The 26,714-nt window shown below is 52.9% G+C and overlaps 4 protein-coding genes across 4 annotated transcripts; 2 read left to right on the forward strand and 2 right to left on the reverse strand.

The window, feature by feature from the left end:
• Positions 1–1,412: 1,412 nt before the first annotated feature.
• On the reverse strand, positions 1,413–2,837 carry SEPMUDRAFT_63868 (uncharacterized protein). The gene is made up of 2 exons (XM_016909656.1): positions 2,748–2,837; positions 1,413–2,688 (listed from the first exon to the last, which is right to left on the reverse strand). Exons 1-2 carry the CDS (start codon positions 2,792–2,794, stop codon positions 1,881–1,883), a joined length of 855 nt encoding a protein of 284 aa, XP_016761307.1. The 5' UTR covers positions 2,795–2,837; the 3' UTR covers positions 1,413–1,880.
• A 1,833-nt stretch (positions 2,838–4,670) lies between these two features.
• On the forward strand, positions 4,671–7,765 carry SEPMUDRAFT_148559 (PFU-domain-containing protein). The gene is made up of 5 exons (XM_016904999.1): positions 4,671–4,861; positions 4,976–5,866; positions 5,944–6,043; positions 6,168–6,280; positions 6,333–7,765. The coding sequence occupies exons 1-5, from the start codon at positions 4,811–4,813 to the stop codon at positions 7,539–7,541; spliced, it is 2,364 nt and encodes a 787-aa protein (XP_016761308.1). The 5' UTR covers positions 4,671–4,810; the 3' UTR covers positions 7,542–7,765.
• A 117-nt stretch (positions 7,766–7,882) lies between these two features.
• SEPMUDRAFT_148560 (uncharacterized protein) lies at positions 7,883–9,713 on the forward strand. Its single transcript, XM_016905000.1, has 2 exons — positions 7,883–8,379; positions 8,467–9,713. Exons 1-2 carry the CDS (start codon positions 7,940–7,942, stop codon positions 9,461–9,463), a joined length of 1,437 nt encoding a protein of 478 aa, XP_016761309.1. The 5' UTR covers positions 7,883–7,939; the 3' UTR covers positions 9,464–9,713.
• Positions 9,714–10,975: 1,262 nt separating this feature from the next.
• SEPMUDRAFT_148561 (uncharacterized protein) lies at positions 10,976–15,682 on the reverse strand. The gene is made up of 3 exons (XM_016905001.1): positions 15,260–15,682; positions 12,106–15,084; positions 10,976–12,046 (listed from the first exon to the last, which is right to left on the reverse strand). Exons 2-3 carry the CDS (start codon positions 14,965–14,967, stop codon positions 11,195–11,197), a joined length of 3,714 nt encoding a protein of 1,237 aa, XP_016761310.1. The 5' UTR covers positions 14,968–15,084; positions 15,260–15,682; the 3' UTR covers positions 10,976–11,194.
• Positions 15,683–26,714: the final 11,032 nt, after the last annotated feature.

The raw sequence follows: 26,714 nt of genomic DNA on the forward strand, positions 1-26,714 counted from the left end.
CTTGCCTCGCCTCAGCACACATTTGAAGCAGATACGGACGCTCAAGATACGTCTTCTGGAGTCAACTCGCGGCTGCGTAATAATACCCCTCGTCTCCAAGCAGCAGTCATGTGAATAGTCAACAGCCGCAACAACGATGTCGCCTTTTAGGAAAGTTTAGCTCCTCCGCGCCTATAGAGAGCAGTTAGCCCTCTCGTTGGCTTTTAGTCATCGGGCACGCCTCTGCGTGAGAAAAGTATTGCTCGTCGAGGAGTCTCTCTCTCTCTCTCTCTCACGATGTTGGTTTGCCCGAGAACATCTTTACTGCGGGCGTACGGGCGGCTGGATATGCTCGGCGTGGTTGGAAAGGAATTGGATGTGTAGATGTCTCCAGATACAGGAACCAGATACCTTGGCAATCTTTCATACCCTGAGGCGTGTTTCCATCAGCCTGCAGATAGTCCCGACTAAGGTAGTCAGGCTGCAGAAATTGCGTAAAGGCGTTGGATATAGACAACGAACGTCTTATACCAAGTTCTACGCCTCGCACGGCTAGAGTCGAATAGCTCCTCTTTTCAATATGCGGACAACGCCATTATCGATTCCATCGATTTCGCGCTAATTGAGACATTATCGACTTGGACACGCCAACATTGCTGTTCTCTGCTGGACTTCTGAGTAATAAATTAGTATATAAATATTCGACGAAGGATGATGGTGTTGCAGAGAAGAAGAAGAAGAAATGAAACTCTTTTCGAATTTCAAACACTTCATGCGACATGCCGGCTTCGCACAGACTACCTACCTCCTACTCTGACAAACAGACAGACAAACAGGTGCCTTTCGGGCCTCTCTCTCTTGCTTTATTTTGGATATATTCTGAAGAAAAAAGTATATTTTCTCTTTTACTGCAAAGGTCCATGTATATCTGGTTAAATTTGGAGATAGACTTCCAGAGAAAGCAAATCCAAAAAGAAAAGAGACAAGCCAGCCCTATGTAATAGATGCGTGCTATAGACGGCTAGCCGGCCGGTGCTGTAGATGGGTTTGCAGTCGAATGTCTTTCCTTTGATGTTAGTAGAGAGAGAGAGACGAGGGAAATGTCATATTACTTTTCGACGAGGTATGGATACATGTATATGGAATCATGATTACCCACTACCCTCGGTAGAAGCTTACTTAGGTTGGTAGGCAAAACGTTGGAATGCAATCAGTGTGTCCCATCGCTGAATTTTATCTACATGTGGCCCGCGTGTGTGGCTCGGTAATTGAGCTATATGAAACGGCGCCGTACGATTGACGAGACGTAACCAATGCTCGCGTGTGCGCCATGCGGTCAGCACATTGTCGAGCTACTACCCCACGAGATGAACCGGTTTCGCTCGCGTCGCGCCCACAGTCCTTGTGATATGGACAAGCTGTGGAAACGGTGATAACTTCTTCATCCTTCAATCCTGCGCCTCAATAGTGATACCGAAGCTGGGCTCGGGAAAAGCATGCGGACGCCAGAATCATGCATGTCGGTTTTGGATGGCCCGTTGCTCCAGAGATGGCGAAGCAGCTCTATGCTAGGCAGGATCAGATTGTGTAACTGGGTCTCCTTGACGATTGGATGTGGCCTGGAATGGAAGGATGTTTCGCTTCCAGGCGCATACTTTGTAAGCGAGAGCCTAGAGGTATTGTGTTCTGGGGCGCCTCAGAAATGTACTATGCGGTGTCTTTCATTGGTCTGGCCGCTTCTCTCGGAGATCCGTGACTCGCAATTGGTCTCGTGAGCTCTTCCACAGTTTCATCAACCCACGAGGCAATGTGCCAGGTCGAATGAGCGGTCTGGCGTTTCGACGATCAATGCATGCCGTTTTCACGATGCCAGTGCTGTAAAATGGCCAAGTCTAAGGCGTTCAGCGCAGTCCACGCTCAACTTTCCACAAGTCCAGAGCAAGTCCCGGCGTATCCTTGATCACAGCGTACATGTCCTGTGTCTGAACCAGCTGCGGGTGCATTGTGAACAATTGCACAACAACATCGCGGAGTCCTCGATCGGTGTCGACGGTTGACTGGTACACCAGCTCGATTGCCTCTGCGAGTTCTGCAGCATCGTAGTAGCAAGCTGCTGCCATCTCAAACTTTTGCTTTGCAAGCTGCTTCAAGCATGGAATGTCATATTTCTCTCCAAGAGCATAGACTTGTGCATGCAGGACCAGATGAGACTCCTGCTCGTTATCTTCTTCAGATTCTTGACTCTGCGCATCACTGTCTTGCAGTTCATACTGGTGCGGCGAGTCGGCGCGATTTCTGAGAGGTGACTGCAGTGGTTTGTCTGCCCAGTCATTGCGCTCTGCTGGACATAAAGGCTGGCTGAGATAGAATCCTGCCTGTGCGAGCAGAGGGTCTTCGATCTGCGTGAAGTCGATCTTCTTGGGCGCTCTGTTGGAGTGAGAGTGGGCACGATGCCTGAACATAGCGGACGGGCGTTGTCCCGGGGTTTCGTTGAGGTAGTCGAGGTAATAAAGGAAGTGAATCATTTGCTCAACAGCTTCCGCGTCATCTTCGCTGAGATCGATAACACCTGTCTCTGCCTCTCGGAATTGATGAGAGCAAGCGCCGTCGAAAAATCCGCTTCTTGAGCACACGATCGCCTTGTGGACAGCCCATTGTTTGTAGTTGCATGTTATGGTCAAGTCTGAATACTTGCCCCCGAGGTGTAACCTTCGTGATATGTTAGCGACACCCATGTTTGGGGCAGACGGTGTAGGAGCGATACGCACGCAGACAGAGCGTTCATAAGTTCACTTTGAGCAGCCGAATCCGTCATGGTTGGTGACAGCGCCGTGATGCGGTAGCGCCCTTAGTGCTTGGGGAGCCGAGGCAGTGTATTTCCGGATCCAGAGCACGCAAGTCCAAGTTGGAAGCAAGGCAGGTTCGGTCTTTCGCAGATGTTGCACAATTCACCTGCGAGGAGTTGTAGTGGTGCAACGCGAGGTGTGAGCGCGACGAATAGATGGCGCGGGAAACTATATACTACCAGCTGTAGCCAGCGAGTAGAACTAGACAAGGGAGGAAAGTTAAAATGGCACACGCCTCCCGGCCATGGATGGGTACTGTGGGTAGGACCGTAGTAGGAGCCTAGCAGGTAGGAGGTAAGGTAGTTCGATGTGGCTTCACTCCTGCTACTATACGTGCCGAGTTGACGAACATGCGCAAAGCTGTGAGTGGACAGCTGCTCTGCTGCTGCAGCCTGCAATCCTATGCTCGCTTCCCATTCTGCAGCTGCCATCTCCTGCTCCAGACTGGACCACTGTAGGCGAATTGGACACGGGATCAAGCAAGTCCACCTCACTCTAATCAACTCAGCCGCCGACTGGATGCGGCATTCACTGCGGAAAGCCGCCGAAGTGCTGATGATGAGTGGAGTATGTATCAAGGAAATGCGCTGCGTGATTACTCGATTGAGACGAAGCTGAAGCAAAGCGGACCTCGGACTTCTGCTTCCAGTTATCACATCACGCGCCTACGCGGGACATCTGCGCTCCAGTAGTCAAAGCTGCGTCGAGATCGTGCCATCTGTCGCTAACAAGGCATCTGTTTGTCTGCTTCCATCAGCTGGTCTCAGCTCACTATTTCTTCCCTGAATGGTTGTCAGGTCTGAACCCAGAATTTGCCATGCAGGGTGGATAAATACCAGGATGGCTGTGCATGCCATGCCACATCATTTTATAACACTACCTGCTAAAACGGGAACACTCTGTTTGTCAACATTGCTGGGGTCTCCAAGTTGAGTGATGAGGCAGCGATGAATGATTTCTTCGGCACCGATAACTTTCGCAGTCTCGCCTTCAACGGGTGATTTTTGATGTCTTCAACCAGATCAAGCGACTCTCGAGTGAAAGCACCTGTCCTCGTCATCACTCAATTCTATATAATGTACGTTAGTGTCGAATCTGCCTCGATTTGGCCCACAACGTCCTCATCCGCCACCTAGCACGCGGAGGAGCTCAGTCCGGTTGACATGCAGCGAAAGGACCAAGCGGGAAGGCGACAGCGCTGTGATGAGCCCCATATGGATGACTTGCACTTCTGCCTTGGCAAAAGCATAGGCCGATTGGTAGATGAATAGAAATGAAGTGTCGCGTGGCACACATGTGAGTACATGTAGCCTCGAGGTAGTGTGGTCTGGGTTCTACAGTAACTCCTACCTTAGGTAGCGATGCAAGCATGCGCCGATCGTCAAGCTTGCGCAGCTTCCTCCGTCGTATGGCATCCAAAGGCATATCGCCGCGCCACCAGCAAGCTCTTCCTCCCATCCCCCTCCCTGGAGGCGGGTGAATCACAGCATGAGACGCGCCATCGAGGTAGGTTGCGCATGACAGATGCATGGACCGGGCGCTGGACAATCTCAATTCAGTCGTATCGAGCCCCGATCTGTACGTAGGGCTGTCCCGGAGTTGCTCGAAATTGTCCGGCTACCAGACTCGATGGGGCACACGTAGCGGAGATGGTATTCGTGGTGGTGGTGGTGGTGATGTTGGTAGTGGTAGATTGTGAAGATGGCCGTCTCAGACGCGTTTAGATTTCAGGTCGCGGTGGGATGGCAGCCAATTCCGTCATCAGCGACCGCCACTTCGGTTCGCGCTTTGATGAGCTCAGGTTGTTTAAGCTCGATCTCGTCTGGAGACACGTTCTACAGACACGTTCACTCTGACAAGACAACTTGGAAGTCGTGCACCGGCCCTGGAGCTATCGCATACTACTACGTACGCGCGTACTCGCCGGATCTATCGCCAAACAACGTGTCTGATCAGCTTGATCCGCCGACAGCAGCAGCAGCAGCATGACGGGCGACTTCAAGCTGTCAGCCACTCTGCGCGGCCACGAGGAAGATGTAAGCAAGCAAGCAGGCCGGCCGACAGGCAGGCAAGCGATCTGTTTCCAGCATCTCTACTGTTTTCCTTGCCAGCAATGGACACTCGGAATAGCTGACGAGCTCACTCTCTAGGTCCGGTCCGTAGTCTTCCCCAACAGACACCTCATCTTGTCTGCCTCGCGCGACCACACGGTCCGACAGTGGACCCTCACTTCGCCACAGCCGCCGACCTTCGACGACACAATTGCGTTGCAGGGCTCGAATTGGTTCAATGGCTTGGCATATGCTGCACCGTCGCAGCAGCATCCTCAGGGTGTGATTGCAGCTGGCGGCCGGGAAACGTTCGTGTATGTCAAGCGGGTGGGCGAGTCACTGACTGACGATGCACATCGTATGCTCATCGGGCATGCGGGCAACATCGCCTGCTTGGCCTTCACCGATGATGGCAGCAAAGTTATCAGTGGCTCCTGGGACAAACAGGTCTTCGTCTGGGATGTGGAAGGCGGCCACGTTACAGCTGAGCTTCTGGGTCATGAAGGGCCGGTCTGGGGCCTGCTGGTTTATGAGAACAAATTCATAATGACAGCTTGTGCCGACAAGATCATCCGCATATTCGACTTCAATGGGAAGCCACTGCAGGCGATCAAAGGGCATACAGATGTCGTTCGGTGCTTCGCGAAGCTGCCCTCTGACCACTGGTCTGGAGGCGCTGTTGCGTCTGCTGGCAATGACGAAGTAATCCGACTTTGGACAAGGGATGGAGAACCTATTGGAGAGCTCGAGGGTCATACGGCATATATATACAGTCTGGCCATTCTGCCTAACGGTGATTTGGTGAGCTCGTCAGAAGATCGCACTGTCAAGGTCTGGAGAAATGGGCAATGTATCCAGACTATCACACACCCAGCTCTCAGCATCTGGACCGTTGCAGCATGTCCAGAGACTGGCGACATTGTGAGTGGAGCGAGCGATAACACCATTAGAGTTTTCTCTCGTGATCCAGAACGGCAGGCCGATGCAGAGGTGCGTACAATACGGTTGAAAGGAACCATTGCAGGCATTCCACCGCAAAGCAACGACTGATTTAACATGACCTCTAGACCATAAAAGATTTCGAGGAGCGCAATCGCATGTATGCGATACCTGCGGAAACTGCTACCCAAGGCCAGCCATTCCAAAAAGAGAATCTGCCGGGTCCAGGTATGTGTTAAAGCACCTATTTGCGCGAGATGATGTCGCACGAGCACATCATGCAAAGAGCCTGGGTTATATCAATGCAGGCTTTTTTCAACAATGCCAAAGATTCTGACGCCATTTCCAACAGATGCACTCCAGACGCAGGTTGGCGAGCGAGATGGTCAGCAACTTTTCGTTCGCGAAAACGACGGGAGAGTGACAGCGCACCTATGGGCGGCCTCGACAGGTCAATGGAATCTAGTACGACCTCTTCCAAACAGCCCTGATTCCTCATTACTGATAACAGAGATAGATCGGAACAGTCGTCGAGGGTGAGGGCACGAGCACTGCCAAGAAATCACACAACGGGCAAGAGTACGACTACGTCTTCGACATTGATATTGAGGATGGCAAGCCGCCTCTGAAACTCCCCTACAACCTGTCCGAGAGTGCATGGGATGCTGCGCGAAAGTTTCTCGAGCGCAATGAATTACCGATGACCTACTACGAACAAGTCGCGCACTGGATACAGGAAAACACAAAAGGTGCTAAATTGGGACAGGGCCCCGGCACTACAAACACACAACAACCAGGTCGCGACCCTTGGGGCAGTGACAATCGGTACCGACCTGGAGATGCTGGGTCGGCATCAGCTGGAGGTCAGCGTAAGATCCCACAGCGGACATATGTCGACATCGTTGAAGGCAACCCTGCGAATGCTATCAACATCATCCTGCAGAAGTCAGAAGAACTTGGTAAATCTGCAACGTTGTCGCCTGAGCAGATGCTGGACTCCAAGGAGCTCGAAGCGCTCAAAGCGCTGTCAACTCAACTACAGAACAAGCAGGATCCCCGGCCGACCCAGACGCAGACTGATGCTCTGCTCAAGATCGTCTCGTCCTGGCCTACGAAAAGCAAAGTACCAGCAGTTGGTATTCTCGCTTTACTGGCCGTCTCACCGTCCTTCGTGAATGCCACAAGTCGTGGAAAAGGGACTATCATCGAAACCATCAACGCCGCTGGACTGTTGAAGCCTCATCAGGAAACCGCAAACAATGTCGTTCATGCCATACGCCTCCTCGCCAACCTATTCAAGACCGATGCAGGGCTTCTGCTTGTGGATGGTCTCTTCGATTCTACTCTGCAGCTCGTGCGCCCTTTCTCCCAGCAGCCAGAATCTCCCGCTCAGCTTAGAGCACTTGCCACGCTGTACCTAAACTACGCTGTGCTATTGACCAGCCAAGCGCCATCAAACGAGGCCGCACAGCGCGAAGCCCGAGCCAAGACGCTCCTGATCGATACTGCTAGCCTGTTGGAAGTTGAGGGCCCTCATCTTCCGGATAACGATGCTGTGTCTCGCTCACTGTTGGCACTGGGCACTCTGCTGTCTTTGGGCGCGGACTTTAGGGCAGCTCTCAAAGAGGGTTTGCCTGGAACATTATTGGGGGTTGAGAGAACACCGGCAGGACAGAACCCCAACATCAAGGATTTGATTGCGGAGATTCGAGACGAACTTCGTTGAGCAGATTCCTGTCCCGGGTTGGAGAAGAGTGGCTTACAATACGACCGAGACGATACGTTGTTGCATTACTGCATTCGGTCTGCATAGCGCGGCATTAAAAGTGTACCTATGGTCGCATGTTGACTTGCTGAAACGGAAACCATAGAGAGCTATAACCGGGGATGAAAGAAGTTCCGTGTCGCGTGAGTTTCGAATAGCCAAGAACGACCGGATCTGACTCCGACCCTTTGCTTTCCTTCCCTACCCGCCCCGCCTCGCCCCGCCCCGTGTCCGCGACTTTCCCTGCCACTCACAAAATAGAGTCCCGGCCGTGCGGCTTTGCGGTCCATCCTGTTCCTGGGCCTGGTTCCTTCGTTCCCGACCAGCACAACGTCTTGTGAGATGTCTGCAGCGTCCACATGGCCGCGACGAACCGCGTGTCGGTAGGGGCAGCGAGGGTCATACCGATACTGCTCGTTCTCATCGTCGGCTATGCTTCCTACGTCGTCGTCGGACCGCTCTGCATTTCCTACCTCATCCATCCTCCCCGGGGGACTCCTCGACGTCTGCTTGCGGGCATCCTCATCATCGTCTTCTATTTTGTGTTGCTCATACCCGTGGCCATTTCGTGGCTGAGACTCTTGCTGGCTGTACTCATTGAGCCGGGATATACACAGCGAGGAGACAGTGATCTGCAACGACCGACGGTCACAGAGCCGCCACTGGAGGGACTGGAGACGTTTTGGATGCGCGATGTTTTTGTCTGCGATCAGAATGGACTGCCGATCTGGTGCGATGTCTGCAAGTGTCCGAAGCCTGACAGGACTCATCACAATCAGGACGTTGGACGATGCACGAGGTAAGCGACAAGCTCGAAGACAGACCAGTGGAGGAAGGTTGGCGTTCTCAGAGATCCCTGCTGACGTTCAACCTGCGACTTTTGTAGGAAAATGGACCATTTCTGTCCCTGGGTGGGAGGAGTAGTGGGAGAGCGATCTTACAACTTCTTCGTCCAGTTTCTGTTCTATACCATGGTTTTCACTGCTTACATTACTGGGGTGCTTGGCTACTACGTCGCTGGATATAAACACAACGTTCACTGGTTCGTGGTCCTCGGTCTGGCTGGCTTCTTCCTGCTGTTCACTGCTGGCATGGTTATGAACAGCTTAAACATGGTGTTCAAGAACACCACTACGATCGAGGCAGTCCGTGGCAGGATGTACCTGGCTGTCATTCTGCCTCCCGAAATGCAAAGAGACCCGCTGGTACCACCCCCGCCCGCAGTGCTATCGCAAACCCCAGGGGATGGAGCGAGCGATGAGGGAAGTGAGCGACATCTGACGTCCGAATTGGATGATCCTGCACATATCAGTTATTTCAAACGACAGTCCAAGCCCACCAGGCGCCAGTCAACATCACATTCATCTACTCCTTCGAAGTTATGGAAGGGGACAATCACATATCCGTTGAGACTACCCACTGATCGACCACCTATTCCTGCTCCCGAGCCAAGGACATTCGCCATTTTAGAAACGCCACGAGGGCTCAACCCATGGGATCTTGGGACGGCAATGCTCAATTTCAGAGCTGTTTTCGGACATCATTTCTACGAGTGGTTTCTTCCTCTGAGGCATTCTCCATGCTGCGAACATAGCTCGCAGATCTCGGAATATCCTTTGGGTCCCGAATTTGAAGTATTATTAGTGGATGCGGGCCTTGTCCGGCCCGCGACAAGCTCATCGCAGAAGAATGAGCGCCGGGGGAGCAGTACACCCAGCAGAAGAAAGAAGCGCAGGCTGGACGAAGGATGGCAGAACGGGGAGAGACCCAACGGCTGGGTCAGCGAAAAGGAAGCCAGGAGGATCCGTAATGAATGGCGAAGGCGTGTCAACCAGGCAGATCACCCCTTTGGAGGGGGGCGACAGCCTGATGATGTATATTGATCGTTGATGCACTTTTCAGAGGCCGCGAGAACGAACAATGAAATTCTGCCTTGCCCCCCCCCTCCCGGCGCGAATGCAATGCCCTCCAGATTACACGTGCTATGAAAATTGTCATATTTCAACTACATGTACGTGGGTGGGTTGAGAGCATCAGACGCGCGCTCGTCATGACGAGTCCCAAATGTCGTGTGGTAGAAGTCTGCTCAAAAAAGTAATCTGGAGAGGATGAAGATGAAGATGAAGATAAAACAGCCCTCAATACATCTGGTATCTCTCCTCCTTGATACCTTACCTTACCTCACCCTTCCAGATCTACACATGTCATTGACTCCTATAATGATGCTTCTTTCCGCCTTCAATGCCAGTTGATAAGGTATCTATCCCTCGAACAGCTGCGCGTCAGGCTCAACAAATATGGCCATATACGTACATCTAGCCTTCCTTGTACATCTAATTCGAGACGTCACATTGAAGAATGCGTAAGGTAATATAATATACATTACATTACGTAGTAACATACCTACGTAGTAAACCAGTCACTTCCTAAAGACCGCAAAAAAAGAAATTGATCAAATCTGGTGAATTAATTCCTTTGGTGAAAAAAGAAAAACTTCCATAGTAGAATCCTTGTACAACGTTTTCGATCCCGCACGCTAAGTGTATATAGCACAGCAATGACTTCACACGGAAATTTCAAAAACCATCTTCTGTAGGTAGGTAGACATATATGTAGCCGACAAGATCTGTATAGATGGGCAGCGTTTTTCCGCAGGCCGGACCTTTCCCCGTCCGGTCCTAACGGGTGATATGGTGGTATGTGAACGTTGCCCGATAATTGATTTTGCCGCCGATGTTTTCGACCTGAGCGGTCACATTTGGGTGTGTTTTTTTTTGTGTAAGCGTCGATGACAGGTAACTTCAGAGATGTAACCTCTCCATACCGTAAAAAACAAATCGGTTCGCCCGTCCATGGTTCTGGGACAGATTCAAAAGGTTTACATGTACCTACCTACCTCCAAGTAAATATTCCGGAGAAGGCGACAAAACACCACATGGCAATAGGATGGTAATAGATCTCTTTTCGCGAACTCGACGAGCACCCAGTAGAAGTTGTGCCGAACCCATCTAGTCCGGCTTTCTTTGCAGTAGGTACTTCCAACAGTACTGAAACGAGCCTACCTATAGTCTTGTAAGCATTCGACGACGTAGCGACGACTTTTCAACGTTGCAACGCGGTGGAACCCATGTCAGACTCGTTTCTACGCAATCGGGATAATGCAGGACCAGCGTCAGTCTACCACGAGAGTCGGACCAACTTCGTGATTGCTGCACACGAGTGACACGACGATGAGCTGTCAGGCGCCACCAGCAACTTACCAGGGGGTTGCTTGCAATTGCTGAGTATAAAGTCGACAGGTTGACTGGCTAGGAGGCCAAGCGTCGGCGGCATATCAGCTGATTGCGGTCTGTCCTATAACATACCTCGACGTGTTGGGTGCGAATAGTATCTGTGTCAATGCTGTAATGATTGGGGTATCTGTCGCAATTCGTGTAATCAATGATGCTTCACCTTCACGCTGCTTCGCTGTCTCTAATTTGCCTCCCGCACCTCTGCTCATGCCCTGTGACATATATGACCATTCGACCTTGCGTACGGTTCCATGACGCTGCGGCACCGTGCGCGTATTCATCAGGCAAATCCCTTGCCCATGCAGCGGATCCTCAACCCGCCTAGTAGCGCGAATGCGGCTCCTCTCTCCGTCTCCCATCATCTCTCGCTCCTAAACCACCAGACATGTAGCTCATCTCCGAATCCCGGTCTCGATCATGTCGACGCTGGTTCTCGCGGACGAAGTCCAGATCATTGCTCGCACCACCTGTCGACGGGGCCTCGAGCATCTTGGGTACCTTCTCCTTGAACTCATCCTCGCTATCACTGTATTCATATTCGCCACGCTCGTATCGATCACGGTTGCGGGTGCTCTTCCGGGCGCCGGACTTTCTCTCAGAACGTTCCTCTTCATAACGTTTGTCTGCATAACGAGCATCTCGCGTCAGTGAATGTTGTCGATTGGCGTGAGACCCACCTCCATGACCATGAATTGCGCTTGTCTTGTATGCTCGGCTTCTTCCCGACTGGCCTTGTTCTTCTCGACCCGAACGCGCCTCTTGGAGGCTTGGTTGTGCGCTGGTATCAATGAAGTCCACCAGTGGTGGCGGGTTTAGCGCGAGCTGATTATACAAGTGCTCCAGGTTCGGTGGAGCTGTGGACGCATTTGCTGCCTTTTGGGGAGCATGATCAGTTCCGTGTGCCTCATCCACACTGGATTGGTCTGGACTGGTTCCATTTGGGGGCGTGATGTCTCTGGGATCGGTGTAATGAGAACGGTGTCGTTTACCTCTGATGTCTCGCGTCTTGTCTGCGAGCTTCTGAATCTCTTCTTTTGTCAAAACGCGCAACACGATGACACAGTCGAGACGTTCCTCGAATCTTTCTTGCGCTGCTTCGAGTGCTTCCGGGTTTACAAGACGCCGATCGATCTTTGTCCATCGTGCGCCAGGCGGAATACCCTTTTTGGTGGCCTAAAAACACATGTGGTCAGTGACTTCTACACTTGGTCAGGACGGCGGGAGTAACGTACATCTTTGAGTGGAGCGACACCTTCTCGAATCGCGTGGTTGTCTTCAGGGAACTTTTCTGTGGGCTTTTTGAGGATACCCTTCGGCCTCTTGTCTTCGACCTCAGTGGGAGGATCCACGATGCGAACACGGTTCTCGCGTCGGTCGCTCTGGGAGTTGTCTATGATCTGGTACGGCTCGTCCGTCATGGGCCTGTCAAGTATGCTGGGTTTTCTATGAAGATCAGGCGATGCCGATTCGTGGGCGGTCGTTCCTGTCACATTCGATACGTCGTCTCTGGCGAAGCTGCCTCTCGTTTTAGAAGGCGCGGTGTTACTGCTCGAGCTCGAGTCTGAGTAAGGCACGCTGTTGTTGCGGAGTTCGCGGTCTCGCTGTCGCTGCTCGCGCTCCTTTTTGCGGCGCTCCCGGTCTGGATCAGCATCCACAGCACGTTGCGCAGCTGATGCTACACCAAGCTCGCGCTGAATCTGCTCCATGCGACGACGATAGTCTTCCTCGGCTGATATTGGAGGCGCAGGCTTTTCGGAGCGCCCGTTTTTGCTGTCGGAATCAGAGTCTCGAACGCGTTCTGGCTCAGGTCGAGGGTGACTACGCTCTCCTTGCCTACTAGAAGGACGCTCTGGTGCAAATGATGGCGCGGGACGCTCATTAGGTGGCTCAAGTGGTCGTTCTGTCGCCTTATCAATCGAACGATCTTGCGTCCTGTCCTGAGCCTGAGATCGCTCAGTAGGTGCGCGGTCCAGTGGTGGTGGAGGTCCCTGTTGTCGGTCGTTGCTTGAAGGTGGTGCAGTCCGCTGCGGCTCAGGAGGCGCTTCGAACGCGAAACCCAGGCCCCGATCTCCTTCTTTGCGCGTACGGTCTCGTTCCCGGTCACGGCCATAGTGATCTTCGTCGCTGACGGTACGTACAGCCTCCCTTCTATCACGTTCATCACGATGGTGCTCACGCTCATCATTATGGCGCTCTGGCCTCTCTCGCTCCCGTTCGCGGTCCTGCCGGTCACGATCGGCTCTACGGTCACGACTGCGATCTCGCTCTCTGTCGCTTCGCTCTCGCGGGGGATCTGGGTCCTTATCTTTGTCACGTTTGTCGGAAGTGACCTTGTTGATAAGACCGGTCAAGCCAAAAGCCGCTGCAGCGCCAGCAAGGCCACCTGTTGCGGCCTGCGACAGGCTTGGCTTAGAAACAGTATCTCCATTGCGTCTTGGACTGTCATCCTTGTCTTTCTTGCGCCCATATTCACGGTCACGATCGGCGTCTCTCCTGACATGATGTCGTTCGCGATCGTCCTTTCGCTCGTCTCTCCGTTCTTCTTTCCGATCATCCTTGCGTTCCGCAGGAGGCTGCACATACCGGTCGCGTTCCCTTTCACGCTCTGTAAGACGCTCATGATCGCGCTCTCTCGGTCGTTCATAATCACGGTCCTGTCCACGGTCATCCTCTCGCCGTGTAGGAAGCTTGACTGGAGCCTCCCTCAGATCTCGTTCGCGAACTCTGTCCCGATCCTCAGCCTGTAGCCTCAGAGCATACTCGCGATCCCGTTTCTCCTGCTCCAGGCGGCCATTGTCCTGATACTGAGGTGCATAGGACTGTGGCGCAGTGTCTCGTCTTATGGGCTCGGCATATCCAGAGTCTCGGTATACGGTGTGCTCGAAGCTCTCATCACTGCCTCTTACATCGTGCCGACCATATCTGGTCTGGCTGTCATCTCGGAGGTTGGGGTTAATCCCGAAGCCTCGCCTCTCGAGACTAGGGTCGGGCCTGCGAGTGATGCTGTGCCGCCGTGCAGCCGATCTCGGCTCCCTCCCATAGTCGTAGTTGGAATCATAGGTGTGAATCGTGGTCCGACGTCCTTCAGTAGAGCTGTTTCGAGGCGCAGCAAAGATGGGGTCGTTTGAGTCCCCGTAGTCCGCATAGCCAGCATGTCGACCACGAGTAGGCGATTGTGCGACGGGTCGAGGAGCGTCTCTGACACTGGAAGTGCGTCCCAAGTTATCGTTGATCTTGTCCCAGCCTCGCGTACTTGGCGGTGGCCCTCCACTCTCCTTGACAGGTTGTCTCTGTATGAACACTGGTTCAACCATGCTCACTGGGCGCTCGTGGCTCAGAGCACCACCGCGGTCCAGACTGCCGCGTCGTGGTCGCTGCACTTCTCGCCATCTTGGCTCTGTATCACGGTACATGCTGGCTGGATCAGTGTACGAATAGGCGTCCTCGTCCTCAATGCTCTTGTCTCGAGGCCGACCGTGTCCTCCGTTGGTGTGGTAGGTTGCTCCGCGTCGGCCCCTCTCACGCTCTCGTTCCACTCCAGTTGTTCTGTAACCGCTCTTCTCGACACTGCCCTTTCGCTGGTGGTGTCGGTCTCCTCCAGCAGGAATGTTCACGTCAGCTACCAGTTTGGCACTGCCATCCCCGTCCACACTGTATAACTTCTTGTGGGTGACTGTCGATACGCGAGGCTCTTGTGAGGAGTTGGGCGTGACATATATATCACGTGGGGTTATTTTGGTGGGGCTGGAGGGACGAGTAACTTCCTGCTGTATGACGGTCGGACGGCTGCGAGAAGGGAGAGCAGTGGTGCTGGAGGAAGCAGTCGCAACGCGCGTCTGATCGGCGTGGGAGGAACGACGTGGCCGTCCGGAGTAGGTGTCGAGATACTGGCGTGCAGCTGGGGACGGCTGCGCTTGGGTGATGAAGGTCTGAGTCGATATGGGGATGACGCCGCTGGTGCTGGTGCGGGGTGAAGTGTAGGTGCTGTGTCGCTGCTGGTAATAGCCATCGCTGGTCAAGGTGGTGTCGGAGGCTCGCGCAGTATTGGCAAGCCGGCGGCCGCCTGGCGACAACGGGCGGTGGTTGTAGGACATGGCGAGTTGGGCAACAGGCTTCACTCGTGGCGCCTGTGTAGAAAACGAACCGGGTCGCGGTCGCTTGAGAAGCCCACCGGTTGTGTAGGAGGGATAGGGATAGGTGGAGGTTCTGCTCTGCTCCATCGTGATCGTCAGCGCATCATTCCTGTCGTGTAACGTTGGGCCCGCGCCGGTCGAGCGATATCAAAATAGTGGGAGGTTGGATGCAGGACTGAATGGTGCAGTGTGTTTCCCAAGACGACATGTCGCTCTCTCTCTCACACGCAGGGCACAGAAGGATGTCTCTTACTCTGAGGCTGCTGCAGCGGAAACGCCGCCTGCTTTGGCTCTGATACGGCCAACTCCCACACGACAACGAAGAGCCTGCCGCCGCTGCGAACAAGGACTGCGCTGCCAGAAAGTGTGAGGCGGTCTGGTTGTCAAAGCAATTAAGGCAATGGAGCCCGGTCTGCGCTCGGACAAGTTTGATGCCTGAAGTTGCAATTTCTGGTTGGGTTATGCCTGTTGGCACATGTGCTTGGGCACCACTGTGATTTGGCCGATGCCGAATATGGCGTCGCGTTTGGGCTGGCGCTTCTCGCAAAAGTGATCCGTCGTGATGGAAATATTCAAGCGTCGTCCGGCGACCCGCCCAAGGAGGGGAGACAGAGGCAAGGCGAAGGGCGTTACGGAATCCAGTGAGGAAATTGGTTCACGGTCTTCGGCATAGCTCCTGAGGTGGCCCTCTGTAGGTACATGTACATGTAACCTACAGGTACCTGTATTCTATACTCTATAGACGTGAAGGACACCTACGTCAGCCGCCCCTTTACGCGAGAGGAGTCCCGGTTTGTTAGTGTGCATCCACACCCGCTCCTCCTCCTCCTCCTCCTCCTCCTCCTCCGCGGCCTCCAATCCGGCCTCAAAGTCGGTGTCTCCCAGCGCTCTCTGCGTTATTCCTGTCTGTTGTATGTCCAATGTGGGTGCCCTATGCCAATGGCCTCTCTGTGGCTCTGCTGTATTTAAGGCTAATGCAGCAGCATATGCGGGACCACGGCCGCCTGTAGGCTGTCGGAGCTGGAACCTGCAGTTCGGCGCCACATCCTGTGAGAGCTGTGAAGCCTCGCGAATAGAGTAAGAAAAACACGAAGGTATCCCAATAATGACATCCACTGCCATCGCGAGTCCGCGACCACCCTGTCATTCGTCCAATCGTCGGCGAGCGAGTGCCCTTCCTCCGCTCGCCGCCCGACGACTGCAAGGGTAAGGTAAGGTACCTAAAGGTATAGGTAGGTACATGTAAGCAAGCACGTGACGGATGCAGGACGCTCTGCTTCGGCTTCATCTATCTCGCTGACCCGCGGCCTGACCATCATGACCACTCTCACTTTACACCACATGCGCCATCTTCACAACCTGCACCGCCTGCACCTGTCTGACCCACAGCCACATCTCGGAGTCGCACGTAAACTACGGATACACAGAAACGTGGTCATCCTTCTCGTTCGGAGGCTGTATGACGCACACGTTCCACGGTGGTAGTGAAAGCGAAGCAGATTCGTGGGCCAGCCTGGGACTCTTCTGCGCCGATTCTGCTGCAGCGTGTGTCAAAGCGCCGAGCTCGGCCAGAGATACTTGCACGATCAAGCGGCATAGCGCGTACAACTACTCTTCCAGGCACAGTATATCTTGGATTGAGCACCATGTGAAGCCCGTAAGAGCCCTTGAAACTTGGCTCTGTCTGACAACAGCACACGTTACGATCCCGCGGCAAGATGGAACAGCACTAGCAAAAGTACAATAGTACCGGCACATGATGTTGAGCATGTGTTCCCGGACTACCTTACCTTTCGATCTGAATTCCTTGGACATCTTGATGATCTGGCATATCGACGTCTTATGCACTAAGCTCACCAGCACAACCCTGCGGGAAACCTTAGCTGCGCTATACTAGTTCTACTGGCATCTCGTTCTGCAGCTGATGAGGGTCTGGTCGTCTGCCCGTCCACATATGCTATGTCGATTCCGATTCCTGAGTGGAATCTCCGGATATCTGCTCCTGTCATACGAGGTAGGCTGCGCGAGGCAACATTGCAGCAGGGAATCTTCAAATGTGAGACATGCCATTCAGGTACCCATTATAAACTTTTCTATGCAACGTCTGTCTCTGCGTCTCCAATTCTGTCCCGCCGAGTCAGTATCGCAATCAGAAACGGCCCGGGCGAGCCGCTGTGACAACCAGAAAAGCCTTCGAGGTACATGTACGTTCTCACTACAGTCGTATCTCAGCTCTACCGACTGGAAAAAATCCTTCCTCTGGACTGTCCTCCGTAGAACATGTGACATTCAAGCAGCACCGGGAGGCATTTTGACGACTTTTCAAGCTGTGAATTTTGCTTCTGCACATGCCGGCTATCCTGCTACATCTGATCAGGACTGCCACAGTAGGTATTCAATCGTCATTGTGCGATACGACGGCTTCTTGACTCGGATATTCCTAGATGTGTTTAGAGAAATACGACCAACCCGACCGGGACTACTTGAAAGAATGTGCAAGTTCGGTAATAGATGTTACCTACCCACAATCCTTCCATACCTATTCCAGAGAGTCCTATCGGCGGCTACCACCTAGTAGTCTAGCCCAACAGCACGCAATGTATTTGAAATATTCCGGTCTTTGGTTCCTGCTTCAGAGAATGATGTCTTACCGCGTGACTGGGTCCTGGAACGCGCTCGATGACCACGTCCACGGTCAAGCGTGCTCAAGGGCGCTCGTCATTGGGCAACATTCGAGACACAGCGCTACCTATACCTGCTGGACAGCTATCGCTTTCACTGAGCCGAGCAAGGCATGGTGACAGTGTCGCTGACATGTGCTTCGGCGTGGCTACTTCCTACTATGCATTGTCGCTGTTCCATACCAGGTATGTTGATATTGGCAGTTGAAGATACATGTAACCTACTAGGTACAATGCAGATCCCCGGATGTGCGCGGTCGCATATAATCCGAAAACACATCGGCAAGAGGTGAGGTAGTGTGGCATAGGCATCGCATCCTGTACCTGCTAGTAACCTCCACCTCTTCTCCCTTCTCACGCGAACTCTCTTGGTTTCTGGCATTCGATGCATCCAGAACGATCTGGATAGATACCATATGCAACTGGGCCATGCATTGTGCACATGCTTTACCTTGCTACACCATGATAGCACTTTGGCCACACCACTCTATGATAGACACAGATTTCTCTGTCTGGCAGGTTCCTCGTGCAATGGGGCGAGAAAGATAGCATTCGATGGTATCACTGGTACCCACTTATGAATGGCCTTTTCATTTTGGTGTTGGCTCTTGTATGCCTGATATGGCATCAGGCGGTGGTTGTGAGGCAAGCTCTCGAGATGGAATGTGAAGAAATGGTTATCTTCTCGGCGAGTACGATTGACGGCCTGCCAATATCTTGTAGAAAGACTTGCCTTGGTCCAAAGTGGTCCAAAGTGGTCCAACGATCGACGAGAAGAAGCAACAGGAGCCTGCCAAGCTCGTGGATTTGTGATGAACCACGTTGACCTCTACAGCATCAAATATTGTGACTGAGTGTCCGGAGGACTTTTACAAGGTCCTTCATGCGAGCGAGCGATCTACTGTCATAAGTAGTTCTTCTCGTTATTGTGAAGTGATTTGCCATAGTGGAATTACCAGGTACAGTTGAAATTTCGCTCCCGGGCCTGCCACGATACTTCCAGTCTTCCAGCGTGCTCTTCTTCGTCAGTACCTATATCACCATCAGCTTCATGTAAGTCGACAGTGTGATGATCCTGCATCTTTTATGCGTGCTGCCCACAATGATTTCGTGGGCATGAATGTCATGAGGAGTGAGTCCGTGAAAGAGAGAGGATGGGTCTAGGTAACTTTGGGATTCTCCCGGCTGTTGCCCGCACTATACTCAAAGTGGGAGTATGTTATGATGGCGCTGGAAGGTGCGACCAACACGTCCACGCCAACTGCTTTCCAGTTCGTTGACCTTCCACGACTGTACATACATACCTTACCTACCCCCCTACGGTACCTTACGCGACCATCAGTTTGCTACGAGAGGAGGAACAGCCAGGCACCTACTGCTATCGATATCGACCGCCTCGATGCACGAATAAACACAGACCGAATGCGCGTTTGGTAGGCACGCGCGTAGGAACACAGCACTCACGACACGACACGACACGTCTCGGCACAACATAGAAATATGAGCTCGCAAGCTCAGAGCGGCCCTCGATGGCGCAATAGTCTCTTCGCTGGGAGAGATGGAGATTCCCCTTCGCCTGGACCTCCGCCAGGGCACGCTCGCAGCAAGTCGAGCATCATGCAGGCCGATTTGGCCTCACCCACGCGGAATGGCCACGCACGAAACCAGTCGCTTACAGAATTTGGCCTTCCTGGACTAGGCCGCTCCGACTCGCGCCGACTACGAGCGGGTTCGGGCTCAGTGCGCAGCGCCGCGCCTGCTGGCACGTTTGCCCCTCAGTTTATCAAGAGCGAGAATTTAGACGGAGCAGGGGAGCACGTCAGTGGTATTGAGGGCGAGAACGACTTCTCCGGCAAGCGATACGTATGGCTGCGAGATGCCGACACGGCCTTTGTGCGTGGATGGGTCGTGGATGAGCTACCAGAGGACATGCTCCGTGTGCAGTGTGATGATGGAAGCCAGCGTGAGGTCGCCACCGATAGCGTTGACAAGGTCAATCCAGCCAAGTTTGACAAGGCCGACGACATGGCTGAGCTCACACATCTGAACGAACCGAGCGTGGTACACAACCTGCTGCAACGATATCAGGCGGACTTGATCTACACATATTCTGGTTTGTTTCTGGTCACAGTGAACCCCTACGCCACATTGCCCATATATGGGCGGGACTACATCAATATGTACAAGGGTCGGAGCCGAGAGGATACAAAACCGCATATTTTCGCTATCGCAGATGAAGCATTTCGAAATCTGGTGGATGAAGGCGCAAATCAGTCGATTCTGGTCACGGGAGAATCGGGCGCTGGAAAGACAGAGAACACCAAAAAAGTCATTCAATATCTGGCGGCAGTAGCTACTACTACTGATGACACACGGGCCAAATCGGGCGGACGACAGCTGTCGAACCTTTCGGAGCAGATTCTGCGAGCCAATCCGATCCTCGAAGCCTTTGGCAATGCCCAGACCGTTCGTAATAACAATTCGTCTAGATTTGGCAAGTTCATCAGGATTCAATTCGGACGGGCTGGACAGATTGCGGGCGCCTACATTGACTGGTATCTGTTGGAAAAGAGCAGAGTGGTGCATCTGAACTCACATGAACGAAATTACCATGTGTTCTACCAGCTGCTTCGTGGCGCCAGCTCTAGCATGCGTCGCGACTTCATGCTCGATGGCATGGATTTCGAGGATTTTGAGTACACCAAACATGGCAACGATACGATCTCCGGAGTATCCGACAAAGAAGAATGGAACTCGCTCGTGGAAGCCTTTCACGTTATGAACTTCTCAGAAAATGACCAAAAGGACATACTGCAGACCATCGCTGCTGTGCTGCATCTAGGCAACATCACTGTGATGAAGGAGACTATAAGAGCCGATCAAGCATCGTTAACGCCACAAGCAGAGAAGTCTGTTGCTCGTGCTTGCAAACTGCTTGGAATCAGTCCAGAGCCATTCGTACGAGCACTTTTGCACCCTCGCGTGAAAGCTGGCCACGAGTGGGTCGAGAAAGTGCAGACACCCGAACAAGTACGTCTTGCGCTTGATGCTCTTGCAAAGGGTATATACGAACGCGGTTTCGGAGATCTCGTGGGTCGTATCAACCAGCAGCTCGACCGCACCTCGTCTGGTGCCTACTCAGACGAGACCTCGTTCATTGGCGTACTGGATATTGCCGGATTCGAGATTTTTGAGGAGAATAGCTTTGAACAGCTGTGCATCAATTTCACAAATGAAAAGCTGCAACAGTTCTTTAATCACCACATGTTTGTGCTCGAGCAAGAAGAGTACGCGAGGGAACAGATTGAGTGGAAATTCATCGATTTTGGCCGTGACCTGCAACCGACCATTGACCTCATCGAACTGAGCAACCCGATCGGTATTTTCTCATGCCTTGACGAAGACTCAGTGATGCCGAAGGCTACGGACAAGAGCTTCACTGAAAAGCTGAACTCGCTGTGGGACCGCAAGACTCCAAAGTACAAGCGATCGCTGCTCAATCAAGGTTTCATGCTCACTCACTATGCTGCCGAGGTGGAGTACTCGACAGAAGGCTGGCTAGAAAAGAACAAAGACCCGTTGAACGACAACGTGACGAGACTCCTCGGACACTCTACGAACTCCCATGTGGCGGGTCTATTCGCGGACTGTGCGGAGATTGACGAGGGCGAAGGTGCCATGCGCAGTCGGGTAAAGAAAGGTCTGTTCCGTACTGTCGCCCAAAGGCACAAGGAGCAGCTTTCGACGCTCATGGCACAGCTGCACTCCACACATCCTCATTTCGTTCGATGCATACTGCCCAATCACAAAAAGCGACCGAAACAGTTTAACTCAGCCTTGGTGCTTGACCAACTGCGTTGCAATGGTGTATTGGAAGGTATACGTATCGCCAGGACTGGCTTCCCCAACAGATTACCCTTCGCGGAGTTCCGAGCCCGTTACGAAGTCTTGTGCCAAAACATGCCAAAGGGCTATATCGAAGGTCAAGCATACTGCAAAATCATGCTTGAAAAGCTCAACATGGACCGCAGCTGGTATCGAGTTGGTCTCACGAAGGTCTTCTTCCGCGCTGGTGTTCTCGCTGAGCTCGAGGAGAAGCGTGACACTCTGATTCGTGACATTGTTGTCCGCTTTCAGGCTGTCGCTCGCATGTATGTGCAAAGACGCATATACAAGAAGCAGCAGTATCGTGCTGAGGCGACCCGAGTCATTCAACGCAACTTCCAAGTGTACCTCCAGCTGCAGCAGAACCCATGGTGGCAGCTCTTCGTGCGCATGCGACCTCTTCTTGGCGCTACAAGGCAGTCCAACGAGGTGAAGAAGCGCGAGGAAGAGATTAAGCTATTGCAAACGAAGATGCAGCAAGAGGAGGCGCAACGAGCTAAGGTCGAGGACGAGCGAAGACGTGCGGAAGCCGAAATCCAGAAAGTGCAACAGACACTTGAAAGTGAGAGAGCACTCGCCCTCGACAAGGAAGAGATCTTCCGCAGATTGCAAGACCGTGAAGCAGAGCTGATCGAGAAATTACATGGGGCTCTTGAAGATCAAGAAGGTCTTGAATACCAGCTTGAGGAACTCATGATCGCTCGTAAGAACACCGAAGAGCTAGCCGAAGAGCGAAGATGCCAGGTTGAACAAGCAGGTCAAATCATTGCCAAGCTGGAGTCGGAGAAAATTGATCTGGTAGATCGAATTGCCGAATTGGACACGCACCTTGAGCAAGTCGAGAAGACGAGGTCGATGCGGAGCGAGCAAGAAGAGGCACTACAGCAAGAGATACGCATGCTGCAAAGCCAGTTGAGCCTCAAGGAACGCAAGTTGCAAGATTTGGAGGCGAAATTACTCAAGAACGACCAAGATCTTGATCTCAAGCTTGCGGCAGCCACCAAAGATCTTGGAAACGCAAAGAAGCAGGTTCGCGATCTGCTCGACGAGAATCGGTCTGTCCGCCAGCAGATGTCGGACCTTTCTGCTTCGTCGACTAGCTATGAAGATCTAATCAAGCGCAAAGACAGCGACCTTGCCATCCTCAAGACTGATTTGAAGCGCTTCCAAGACGACCGCAGGCGTTTCGAGGACGAAAAACAGAGCCTGACCACCCAGCATGACGGCGTACAGAGCCGTCTGAGAGACATTCAGGCAGAAATGCAAGCCATGAAAACGCAACATGCCCAGCTCGAGCGCCAAGCCACTGATGCACGTCGTGCACTTGAGGAGCAGACATCTGCGAGTGAGCATGTCGAAATGCTCGAGGCGCAGCTGCACGATATCAAGGGCGAGCTCTTCCAAGCGCAGACCGACCTCAGCAGGGAGCAGCAATCTCGCGACGACGTGAAACGTATTGCAGCAGCGGAGTACGAGCACCTCAAACGAGAGTTCGATGCACTCAATGACTCAAAGGTCACTATCGAGAAAGAGATGTATGCTCAATCCGATCTGACAAGAAACGCTACTGCCGCACGCGAGAAGGCCGAGAAAGACCGAAAAGATCACCAGGCTGAGTTGCAAAACCTGCGCAAGAAGTTCCTCGATCTCCAAGAGGCCAAATTCGAATGTGAGGCCGAAGTTGAGCGGAACGTTACACAGCAAGCTAATGAACGGCATGCCGTGGTTCGCAAGGAGCTTGAGGTGAAGACCAGAGAGGCAGAGCATGCGGAGTCCGAGCGCTCTCGACTGGCTGGCGAAGTTCAACGTCTCAAGGCGTTCATTGCCGACTCTGACAACTTCAAGCTGCACCATGATCAGGAAAAGCAGCGCCTCGAGCGCGAGATCGTCACTATCAAGGGCCGGCTCACGGCGTCCGAAAATGACAATCGAGCTTTGATGAACAAGGTGCAACAGAAGAACCTGGACATCGCTCGATCCAATTCCAAAGTCAGTGATACACAGCGTGGCAAGATAGCTCAGCTACAGATGGAGAAGACCAAAGCGGATGAAGAGATCAAGAAGCTGCAGCGGCAGCTCAATGACGATCAGCTTACCATCTCTTCTCTTGAAAAGCAGAAGGAGAAGCTCACGCTGAGCCTCGAGGATCTGAATCACGAAGTCGACCGGGAACACAAGACGAGCAGGAACGCCGAGCAGCAGTCATCAACCATCAATCTGCAACTGGCGGAGGCGAATCGCAAGCTCGAAACCGAGCGCACGATGCGCACGCAAGCCCAGCAGAACAGCAAGGCTTTGCAATCATCATTAGATGGTGCACATCGCGAATTAGCCGAAGCTCATGACAACTTACGGCTATTGCAGAAGATCTTTGACCCAGAGCATGGGAAGCTACCCACCAACCTTGATGGTGCAAAGCCAGACATGCAGCGCACGATCGACCTTGCCCAGAAGCTGGACGCTTCCGAACAGGCTCTGCGTCTGGCGACCGAGCGCTTCTCTCGAGCTGAGTCTCAGCTGGAACAGCTTCGTTCGCAACACCAGGAAGACATGCAAGAAAACGATGCCCGCCACCAGAATTCGAAACGTGCTATGCTCGAAGAGATGAATGCCAGCCAAGTGAATGCCAGGGCATCACCTAGCAACGCTGTTCGGCGTGACTTTGAAGGTCGCAGGACGTGGTCGCCAGCAGCAAATGGAGTGTCCACGCCGAACCACCAGCGTCACATTAGCAAAGAGAGCCACGACTCGGCGCGATCTGACAGGACGACCGACACACTGATGAACAACAACCGGATGGATCTTGCTGCTGAAATAGACATGCTCCAGAATCAATTGCAAATGTCCGAGATGAAGAATCTTCATCTCCAAGCGCAAATCGAGCGAACTCCTGGAAAGAATGGATGGCAGGAGGAGAGCCCTTCCATGCGGCGCGTGGGAAAACTTGAACGTGAGAACTTCCGTTTGCACGATATGCTCGACGACTCTGCCAAGAAGGTATCCTCGCTTGAGCAGAGCATTCGCGCTGGTCAGCTGTCTATCAAAGACATCCAGACCAAGAGTCATGAAGAGCTGTACGACCTCATCAACTCGCAAGAGCAGTCGCGTCGCTCCTTGCTGACGTCGCATAACGCCGCAATTTCCGAATTGACTGACGCAAAGATTGCCTTCGACGACATCAAACAATACAAGGCATCTGTGGAGGTCGAGCTGCGTGATGCCAGATCAGAACTGACTGAGATGCAATACGAGCGCGAGCAAGAAGCCGCCAACCACACCCAACTCTTACAAGAGTTTTCTGACATGCAGATTCGCCTGGATGCGGAGACTTCGAGATGCGACGATCTGAACGCCAGCATGGATTTATACAAAGCTCGAGCAGACGAATACTTCGAGAAACTGGAACAGGCGGAAATTGCTGTGTTGAAAGCCACAAGAGCGGAACAGTTTGCAAAATCGCAGGCCAAAGAGATTGAGGAGACATGTGCGACGATCATGTCGGAGCGCAAAGAAATGGATGCCCTGGTTGAAGACTTGCAGCGACAAGTCCAACAATTCGAAGAGCGGGTTGAGGACGTGTCGACTGATCTCGACAGCGCTCTACAGGCCAAGAAGAGACTGCAGAATGAGCTGGAGGACTACCGCTCGCAGCGAGCCATGGACATTGAGGATAAGGAGTCTTCATTGGAGCAGACACGCAAGAAGTACCAATCTGAACTGGCTGCGCTCTCAAATGAACTCGAAGTCGAACGCGAGAGCGTTCTTCATGCCCGGGGTGAGAATGGGCGACTCCGAGACGAGCTGGAAGAGCTACGCAACAAGTGGGACGATGAAGTACTCAACAGCTCCACATGGGCGAAAGAGAAATCGCGTTTAGAGGTCGCACTGCAAGGTCTTTCCAACTCTCGCGACGATGCAGTCAATGCCCACAACGAAGCACAAGGCAAGGTCGTCGAGCTTCTTGGCCAGGTTCGAGGTCTGCGGACGAACATTGACGATGTCGCTGCTGAGCGTGATATGCTTATCAAGGAAAAGCACGGTCTTCAGGCACGTCTTGCCGAAGCTGCAGAGCGACTGCAAGATCTTTCTGAACATGGCTCTCCATCGAAGCGCTCGGCTGCCATGTCTGATAAGGAAGTTCTCGAGCTCAAGACAAAGCTGGCTCAGCAAGAAGATATCGCCGCTGCTGCCGTGGGCAAGATGCGTCGTGCTGAGGCGCTTGCTCAAGAGGTGTCGAAAGATATCGCTACACAGCGCGAAAGCAGTGTCCAACTTCACCGGGAGAAAGCTGCGCTTGAGAAAAGTGCGAAAGACCTTCAGCTGCGCTGCATCGAGCTGGAGACAAAAGGCTTCACAAGCGGCAGTCAGGACGTGCGATACCTGCATGGCAGGATTCAAGAGGTAACTATGCTTGGTCAAAAGCCGCGATTGAAACATAATACTGACTATTCATTAGCTCGAAAATCAACTCGAAGATGTCGAGAAGAGTCGCACGACCGAGGCCCGTAGCGTCCGAAACATCGATCGAACTGTCAAAGACCTTCAATCACAAATCGAACGGCGAGAGAAGTCGCAGCAAATGCTCCAAGAAGACCTGTCCAAGTCTCGAGACAAGATTTCTCAGCTCCTCGAGACCATTGACGAACTTCAGCAGTCGGATTCCACTGCGCAACTTGCGACGAAACGTGCGGAACGCGAGCTTCGCGAAGAACGGGAGAAGAATCTCCGACTGGAGCGTGAGCTTGAGCGTATGGGCGCTGTTTCTCGTGCAGATCGCGAAAGCGTGAGGAGGAGCGTCACGCTGGCCAATTTTAGCGATTCTGGTTTTGGCGATCGATCGAGAAGAGGCTCATCGGTGGCGCCAGCAAGTGTGAGTGGCGATCTGAAAATTGAGGTGCCCCAACGAAAGAGTTCGTTGTCCAAGCCGTCGTTTTTATGAGTGAGTCAGGCGCTGGAGGAGGCTTTGTAAATAGAGGGCTGACAGTCGCTCGGCGATTGAGGTCGAAGGTGAAGAGCGAGGCTTTCTTGTGAGCGGGATGATCAATCCACTTACTTGTCAAAGAATCGCTGATGGAGAGTGTTATTGTTTCTTGAGAGCAGGCCGGAACCATGGGCGAGCACAGAGCAACGATACCCCTGGGC

This window comes from Sphaerulina musiva (assembly GCF_000320565.1).
Source record: "Sphaerulina musiva SO2202 unplaced genomic scaffold SEPMUscaffold_4, whole genome shotgun sequence".
NCBI lineage: Eukaryota > Fungi > Ascomycota > Dothideomycetes > Mycosphaerellales > Mycosphaerellaceae > Sphaerulina > Sphaerulina musiva.

What these genes read in the sequence shown, in the direction of transcription:
- SEPMUDRAFT_63868 (XM_016909656.1), bottom strand. Translation starts at nt 2,794, where the DNA reads ATGACGGATTCGGCTGCTCAAAGTGAACTTATGAACGCTCTGTCTGC. An exon ending in CTTATGAACGCTCTGTCTGC is followed by an intron (nt 2,689 to 2,747) that starts GTGCGTATCGCT and finishes CATATCACGAAG; the next exon opens with GTTACACCTCGGGGGCAAGT.
- SEPMUDRAFT_148559 (XM_016904999.1), top strand. Translation starts at nt 4,811, where the DNA reads ATGACGGGCGACTTCAAGCTGTCAGCCACTCTGCGCGGCCACGAGGAA. An exon ending in AACGGCAGGCCGATGCAGAG is followed by an intron (nt 5,867 to 5,943) that starts GTGCGTACAATA and finishes CATGACCTCTAG; the next exon opens with ACCATAAAAGATTTCGAGGA. An exon ending in CGACAGGTCAATGGAATCTA is followed by an intron (nt 6,281 to 6,332) that starts GTACGACCTCTT and finishes TAACAGAGATAG; the next exon opens with ATCGGAACAGTCGTCGAGGG.
- SEPMUDRAFT_148560 (XM_016905000.1), top strand. Translation starts at nt 7,940, where the DNA reads ATGGCCGCGACGAACCGCGTGTCGGTAGGGGCAGCGAGGGTCATACCG. An exon ending in GACGTTGGACGATGCACGAG is followed by an intron (nt 8,380 to 8,466) that starts GTAAGCGACAAG and finishes CGACTTTTGTAG; the next exon opens with GAAAATGGACCATTTCTGTC.
- SEPMUDRAFT_148561 (XM_016905001.1), bottom strand. Translation starts at nt 14,967, where the DNA reads ATGTCCTACAACCACCGCCCGTTGTCGCCAGGCGGCCGCCGGCTTGCC. An exon ending in GTGTCGCTCCACTCAAAGAT is followed by an intron (nt 12,047 to 12,105) that starts GTACGTTACTCC and finishes ATGTGTTTTTAG; the next exon opens with GCCACCAAAAAGGGTATTCC.